At 39.4% G+C, this 8,463-nt stretch overlaps 1 protein-coding gene across 1 annotated transcript in view; it reads left to right on the top strand.

Annotated features, from left to right (window-relative positions):
* ARFGEF2 (ADP ribosylation factor guanine nucleotide exchange factor 2) overlaps positions 1–8,352 on the top strand; it is a 42,006-nt gene extending 33,654 nt beyond the window's left edge. Inside the window, exons 34-39 of the mRNA XM_068149881.1 lie at positions 611–725; positions 995–1,125; positions 2,164–2,332; positions 2,706–2,844; positions 3,852–3,969; positions 4,778–8,352. Of these exons, the coding sequence (XP_068005982.1) occupies positions 611–725; positions 995–1,125; positions 2,164–2,332; positions 2,706–2,844; positions 3,852–3,969; positions 4,778–4,960 (855 nt within the window). The 3' untranslated portion in view covers positions 4,961–8,352. The remainder of the gene's footprint in view (positions 1–610; positions 726–994; positions 1,126–2,163; positions 2,333–2,705; positions 2,845–3,851; positions 3,970–4,777) is intronic.
* Positions 8,353–8,463: the final 111 nt, after the last annotated feature.

Genomic DNA, 8,463 nt, shown 5'->3' on the forward strand with positions numbered 1-8,463 from the left:
ACCTGGAGGGTTTTCTGTTAGGTTAGCTTCCAAAGTATGTTACTGTAGTAAATGCATTTGAGAACAAATACTGGAATTGACACTATAAGATATAAAGAATGGATTCAGGAAGCCTTTGAAACTAAGATAGAATAGAACAAAGCAGGTTGGAAGAGACCTTCAAGATCATCATGTCCAACCTATCAACCAATCCAACCCACCAATCCAACCATGGCATCGAGCACCCCATCAAGTCTCCTCCTGAACACCTCCAATGATGGTGACTACACCACCTCCCCAGGCAGCCCATTCCAATGGGTAATCATTCTCTCTGTATAGAACTTCTTCCTAACATCCAGCCTAAACCTCCCCTGGCACAGCCTGAGACTGTGCCCTCTTATTCTGGTGCTGGTTGCCTGGGAGAAGAGACCAACATCTGCCTGTCTACAACTTCCCTTCAGGTAGTTGTAGAGAGCAATAAGGTCACCCTGAGTCTTCTTTTCTCCAGACTAAGCAACCCCACCTCCCTCAGCCTCTCCTCATAGGGCTTGTGTGAGTGAAGTCATCTGTAAAGTGATAGATGCTTTGAAGTTAGTGTTTTGGATTGCTGGAATTGTGCATCCTCTTCTAGGATTTAGACCTGGATCGCCAGTCCTTAAGCAGCATGGATAAAAACGCTTCAGAAAGAGGACAAAGTCAATTTTCAAATCCAACAGATGAGAGCTGGAAAGGTGGTCCTTATACAAGTAAGGAAAACATACCAGTGTACTGGATGACCTTCTAAAGCCCCTCTTAGTCCACTTCTATAGTTCTGTAGAGAAAGTTTGTAGGCCTTTAAACTTGGGGTACCTCTTTACAACATGTTCATGCCTCACAGAGAAATTTTCTCTTTATAAGGTAATTTAAAGCATCATTAAATATCAAAATGCTGAAGATAATGTAATGATTTGCTAGCCTGTTGTAAGTGAATTGTTATTAAGCTGTTTCTGAAGCTTGTTTTACTCCATTTCATTAGACCAGAAACTGTTTGCTGGCCTCCTTATAAAGTGTGTGGTGCAGCTGGAATTGATACAGACCATTGATAATATAGTGTTCTATCCAGCAACAAGCAAGAAGGAAGATGCTGAGCACATGGCTGCAGCTCAGGTACCATCAGACTTACTTAGAACTTTGTTGTCAGTAAAGTACAAAGCCTGTGGAATGCTTTGGAATCTGTTTACTGAACACATTCCTTTTTCTCTCAGCGCTACTCTGAATGTCTGTTGTTACTATTAAGCTGTGATATATATTTTCAATTTAGTTTTTTTTACTGCTTCCCATTATTATCAGTGTAGTATGATATTGTTTTCATAATGAATACATACTCATCAAGAATGCCTTTGCTTGTTTTGGGGAGAGCATTCTTTTGTGGCGTTTAGCCTGAGTGTCTTTATTTAGTCACAGCTGAGGCTTCGTTCAGCCTCTAGGTGTTTGTGTAGGAAGAGATGTGGAAGCTGAGTTTTAGCACAATTAATGCTCAAGATATAACTCATTACCACCTTCTGAGAGGTTCTTGTGCCTGAGCATTCTGATTCTAGGGAATAGTGCAAGGTAGCTCTTTCTTGTTTGTGTTAATAAAGTCCTAAGATTGGAAGTTTGGTCTAGTGCATTCAGAGAGTGTTTTAGGGATGGTATAGTTTAATTCCTAATGAAATTAGCTAAAAACATTGACCACTGTCACTGAAACTCAACGTTAGCCACAGATGGAGAATTTTTGTACTATGCAACATTGAAACCTGCCCTCTTTTTGTGGTTCATTTTGGTGTTTTTCAGAATTCAGCAGCCCTACTCAGTCAGCTCCTAGAGGAGAGGAAATGTTCTGTATTGTATTGTTACAATTTTTATGCCTTGATAAGGGAGGTCCTTCCCTTATTGTTCTTGATTGTGTGGTGGGTTCTTTTGTTTTGTTCTTGCCAATAATTGGAATAGATCGTAACTTCTCATTTTTAGAATATCCTACTGAAAAGACCACAGCTCTGGTAGTTGACAAGACCATTCTGATGTGCTGTATTATGCTAACATCTTGCATGCACCCAGAAATGGAATCTGGACTTAGTGGTGTATGGTCTGTGAAGTATCAAAGCCTCTTAAGCCTGTATGAGAATGTTATTGACACTCCTTGCTCTCTTTCCTCTTTCTTTTTAGCGAGATGCATTGGATGCAGATATCCACATTGACACAGAAGACCAGGGAATGTATAAATACATGTCTTCACATCACCTCTTTAAGTTATTAGATTGCCTGCAAGAGTCTCATTCATTTTCAAAAGCCTTTAATTCAAATTATGAACAGAGAACTGTGTTATGGAGAGCAGGTGAGGATTTTATGCTTGGCTTCATGAAAGTACTAAACCCTACTTAGAGCTTTAGCTTTTGACATGCGGAATTACCCTACTGCAATAATCCCTACAGTGACTCTGATAGTGATGCAAACTTTTGTTACTTGTCTCCTTCCTGTTTAGGAAATTATCTGCTTTTTTGGTTAAAGTATAGCTACAGAGTTGGTACTGTGTAGCTATTTATATTGTAATCTATTTAGAAACACACTAGGTCTCAATCAAAATGAAGCAATCTGGGTAAGAAATCATTACTGTTTGCTAGGGGAGGTATTGTTGAGAAACTTGACCTCTTGGTTAGTAACTACAAATGTGAATGTTCCATCTCTTCCTGCGTGTAACCCATTTCTAGGGTTCAAGGGTAAATCAAAACCCAATCTCTTAAAACAAGAGACCAGCAGCTTGGCTTGTTGCTTGAGGATACTCTTCAGAATGTATGTGGATGAAAGCCGCCAAGACTCCTGGGATGCTATACAGCAGCGACTGCTTAGGTGAGAGAATCAGCTTGGTCCTGATGCACTTGGCTTTCAGCCAGGGTGGTGCATCCCTGGATACACCCTGGATGAACATACATCTCTGGATGTATGTTGTTAGCTTAAGTTGCTGAGCAGAATGTGCAAAGTATCTGAAGATACAGAGATACATATGACCACCCTGTTAAAAGTGAATTTAGCAGTAAGGAACAGTGTACTTGCAATGAATTAAGCAGCTTCTTGCCTGACATAAACCTGTCTTTGCAAAAGTGGTAGTGTATGAATGCTTCTAATATCTGAATATATGATGATGTTCAGAGATGTAACAGGATACAGTAATGAGCTGCTGTGTACCTGCAACTCAGGTTAAAAGTAGAAAATTATATTACATGGACATTAAAAATGTATTGTAGTCCCCTTTATTTGAGAAGTGAGTTGTTGGTACATGAAAGTTCAGAGTGTTAATTTCCAGCCAAATAGGAAGAACTCTGGAACTTGCTGTTGGCACCAACTCAGTGGTTTTCATTAGCATTCTGATTTTATCAGCATCTGTGAACATATTCATCTTTCCAGTGTGTAAAAGGGAAAGGTTCCATTCCTTTTTTAATTAAAGCAGTTCCCCCTCTGCCATACGAAGTGGTACATTTTGTACCTTATGTTGACAGTATAGAGCAATGACTAAAAACATGTTAATACAATAGCAATTCCTCTTCAATCTGTGATGCTGAGCTCTGCAGATCTTTATTAAAGCAGTCTGGATTTGGAAAATCAGAGTCTCCTGCTCTGACCCCATGATTCTTTATTAACTGAACTGAAATACTTTTCATGTTGTTACCTGTAACTACTGCTGTAACATGAAAACCACTGAGACAAATATGTGTGATTGAAGTTGTTTCATGTGATGGAAAACTTTCCCATGGAAACACATCTTGCTTGGAAAAAAAAATAATACCCTGTAAGAGGACAAGTAGTGCATGGTATTGATGGGTTTTCTTTGTTTTGTCTGAATTGTGTCATCTCTTCAGTGTATGCAGTGAAGCCCTGGCATATTTTATTACTGTGAACTCAGAAAGCCACAGAGAAGCTTGGACCAATCTCTTGCTGTTGCTTTTAACAAAAACACTAAAACTCAGCGATGAAAAGGTAAGAACAGGCTGGAAGTCTGTTTGAATTCAGGTAGCCACTTCTGTTTAATATATACCATTAATTTTCCCTCTGAGTGCTATTAAGATGACAAAATACACTTCTTGTGTAAATTCTCAACAGATTTGCATCCTGAATAGTTAGTCTGATCCCTTATATCAGAAGACAGTGTAATGAAGCTGGAAAGGGTTGAGGGAGTGTAACAGGAATAAGGGATATAGACTGGCTCTCATACTCAGAGTTCTATGTAGGTTAGACTCTTACTCAGTTATCTTTTATCCAGGGAAGGAAAAAAAAAACAGGAGAGGTGCATAAAGTTGTCATTAGCATGAGGAGAGAAGGAAAGAGATGGTGAATGAGAGTTTTGGAGATGGCAAGTCACTGGAGGGGAAAATAAGCCCAAATAACACATAATTGGGATGATACTTCACACACTGGTTGAGGTGTGGAAGGCTTTATGTATTGTGAATGGTATTTTGGAAGAGGCTGAGAAGCAACTGGACAAATTCACACCAGAGGGAGATGTGTCTACAAGTAGCCCCTGATACCACCTCTACAGTTAGAAGTCCCTGACCCACAAAATAGTCTGACTTCTCTTGAAGGAAGTAATGCCAAATGCATGCTTTGCATATGGTTTGCTAAGGCTGCTGTGGAAAACCGACACTGGGTTTGATGGTCCGGGAGGGCCTTTGATCCCATGAGACTTTGTGCTTTAACAAGTTCATGTAGTCATGAATGTGGAAAACCTCTGCTTTCCTATAGCAACAGACAATAACATTCTCTTTTTTTTTTGTCTTGTCTTTGACAGTTTAGAGCACATGCTTCAACATATTACCCATACTTGTGTGAAATCATGCAGTTTGACCTGATTCCCGAGCTTCGAGCTGTGCTGCGGAAGTTCTTCCTTCGTATAGGCGTTGTGTTCAAGATCTGCGTAACAGAGGAGCAGATACGGACAACTGGGATAACCTTACCTTCATGGCAGCCCTGAGTAGGGCTGGTTACTGCAGCTTGTACATAAAGCTGTGCTCCACAGATGAATTAAAATGGATGGGAAAGCATGGGACCCAGGTGTAACAACACAGCAGCAAGTTACTCTTACCATAGTGGCATCTGGGGAGGAGGCAAAACCCATCCTGTTCTGTCAGTCCTACAAAAGTATCAGCAGGTTTATTTAAATTACTGCTTACAGAGCTAATACAGTAGGTGTAACAGTCCCTTTGTTTCAATGCTAGTCATCCTTACGATCAAGTCTGTCTCTTCTGGTCTCTTACCACTGCTCAGTCTTGCGTCCCAGCTGAAGCTGATCAATCAGCTGGATTCCTCAATAGGAATTGTGCCCTCTGGAAATGAATCTACTTGTATAGCCTTGTGATGTTAGGACATGTGTTCATAATAAACTACACTGCAGTGGCTAATGGGCACTGAAGATCATTCTGGGTTTTTATTTGTGTGTACATGACTAGAGCAGGCAGTGTGTTACAGTTTTTGAGGTGGACAGACAGCCTGTAGGGTATTTGGGTAAAGGGTTTTCCTCCTGTTTAGCAATTCATTTAAAGAACTTTTTAATACCTTCATCCTCTGTGACCTGTTTTATGTAAGGTTTTACATCAGGAGCATACAGTAGCAGCTGTTCTATGTAGCTTGACAGTCTTGAGTTAAACACTTGGAAAAAACCCAACCAAAACCAACACATCAAAGACTTAACCTTTCCAGTTAGTTTCATACATTGCCAGATCACAGACAGAGCATATACAGTAATACTGAAAACAAGGGTCAGAACAAACCAACCCACCCTTTTTGCCCTTGGGCACTATGTATTTAGTAGTAATTGTGTCTGTTTGGTAAAAAGTCCTGTCCTTAATACATATGAAATGCTGTCTTGCTACAGATCTACAACTTCTGATTTATCTTTTTGTGCAAATAACTTTTATTTTCCATTATTAATTCCTGTTGTGATCCAAAAATCAAACCTGAAATAAATCCCTCAAAACTGCTCTAACAAAATCTAAGTAAGTTCACTCATGGACTATATGAGTTACAAACACATCTCTATGCTTTAATGGTATCTGTGAGGCAGATGCGACTTAGCACTGCATCTTTGCCTGCCCTGGAGACTTCCCTTTCTCTGTTCAAAATGCATGGGTTGTTCTGACAGCTGTTTCCATGATAGAATATCAGTTTAGTATTGGAGTACTGCAGGACTGAGGTCTGACCTTTGGAAAAAATTTAATTAGAGGTCTTAAGACTTCTCTAGCCTGGAAGAGTGTGGCAGGATGGGATGAGGAGAGGTTCCACATCCTAAAATACTACAAAGTTGTTATATAAACTGCTGTGCTCTCTGGAGCAGCACACCTAAAATATAACAGTATTCTAAACCACAAGAAACTCAACAACCTACTTGAATGATAGGAAGTGTTCAGCCTGTTATTTCACTTGTTGAGAGCTGTTTCCAAAGGGTTCATATGGTGCTGTGCAGTAAATTGGCTTGTTCTACTTGAGCATTGTTTGGGAATGGGTTGGCAGTTGGTAGGAGTGATAAGGCTTTCGTGGTTTTGTCTTGACTTTATTTTTAACCAAAGAAAAATAAACGGTGGTTGTGGCTCTTTAAGTTTTAAATGCCCATTAGATGAAACCTAGACACTAACACTTAGCAGAAGGGAATATATGGCTACATTTCACAATAGGAGAAGACTGAAGAATAAGCAGTGCTGGTATTTAATTTGCTGCATTTGAGATGTCCCTTTATGTTGTGTTTATTGTAGTTGTTCATTCCCTGGTAAAATCACCTCATCAGTTACAGTAAAAATGAAGTATTTATTTTAGTTCTATTTAAAGCTGTAAGACTGGGCTATTTCTTTTGTTCCAGTCCTAGGTAGTCCTGAGGAAATCTATGAAACCTCTCATTTTGTTTTCAGATTTTGAATGTGTCACTGCCTTGTTGAATGTACCCCCTTATCTCCTCTCAAAACACAAACTGCTACAAGTTGCATGCTCCCTCTGTACTTTACATTTTTGAAAGCCTTACAACTCCTGTCTTGAAACAAGTCTCCTGATTTTCCAATCTTAGACTATACTGCAGTTTTATTGTGGGCTTTCTTTAATGTGCAACACTTCTACTATTTCTGCATATAGAACCAGGGTGTTAATCAAGCCATTCCTTCAGCCTGAGGTCTGAGACTGTTTTAGTAAAGTTGGGTTTTTTTAATTGTACTTATGCCATATATAAACTGCTGAAGTTGGGTATGTGACATCAAAACAGCCTAGACTCTGTAGTGCATGAAGGAGAAGGGGGAGGGGAATGCAATTGGACTGTAACAGCCTTAATCCTGTCACTTTTTTTGGAGCTGATTGTACATGTTGAAGCAATAAGAATGGTATGTTAAGTGAAACATTCTCATCAGCTGTTTGGTTTCCCCTATAGTGTCAGAAAGACCATAACCCAGAGTCATCTCAAGGAAGTTAAAAATGCTGAGCCAAAACTCCTGTACTCACTGCTGGTTCTGATCTTGTCCTGACTGCTGGCACAGACTTTATCTGCCTGTGGTGGTTTTGTTGGCTTTAGTTGAACTATGAATAAGGACAAGGTTTTGTGTCAGTCAGCCTGTCCCGGTAGAGATTGAGATGTCTGTGCAATACATGAAGTAAGACAAAGTAACCTCTTAGACTTTTAAAGTAGTGTTATGCAACAAATGAACTATAAACAGATTTACCTATAAGGGTATACATACAGAGACTGCATGGTATTTGTTACTACTTCTTATTTTGGAACCCTCTAGGAAATAGGCAGGGGGGAAGGATGCTAATGAGGAAAACCCTACAACCTCTTTCATCTTCACTCTGTCTTACAGCACAAGAAAATTATTTTTACAGTGCTTTATCAGTCTCATATCTCACTTTGCAAACTCCAAACAGAACAGTCTAACCCAACCTCCACTAATATAAGCAAACACCCTCCCCCCCCCCCCCCCCCCCAAATTTTAGCTCAGTCTTACGATTAAGGAAGATTTAAAAATAGTAACTTTTAGTCCGAATTAGAACTAAGCTTTTTTTGGTCAGAAATGTAGTATGTAAATTCAGTCTGTTCAGCACCTTTAATGTTATTTCTGTGTAAAATACATGTTTTCACATATTTAAAATGCCTAATTTTTTGAAGATCTCCATATTAAGTGCATTTACTACCACTAATTTAAATAAGAGCATTCCTTGCCCTATGGATGTATACATTTTTGAAAATACCGAAATTATATAATATGAAAAAAAAAACCAACGAACCTATGTAAAGTTTTCTACATGAAAATACTATGTATAATACTGTTATAATATTCCATGCTTTAATCAAGTGGTAAATCAATAAAGTTTTAAGAAGTGTTGCTGTGCCTTTCATTTCCAGGGGGTGTTAGATGGGTTGGTTTCGCGTCTACTTCCCTCCCCCCCCCCCCGTTCTTCACGTTCCTCTTTTCCTCAATGGCTTCTAATCGTAGGCTGCTGCCT

Source organism: Melanerpes formicivorus, unplaced genomic scaffold, assembly GCF_026170545.1.
Source record: "Melanerpes formicivorus ecotype bairdi unplaced genomic scaffold, bMelFor1.0.p_v2 SCAF_19, whole genome shotgun sequence".
Taxonomy (NCBI): domain Eukaryota; kingdom Metazoa; phylum Chordata; class Aves; order Piciformes; family Picidae; genus Melanerpes; species Melanerpes formicivorus.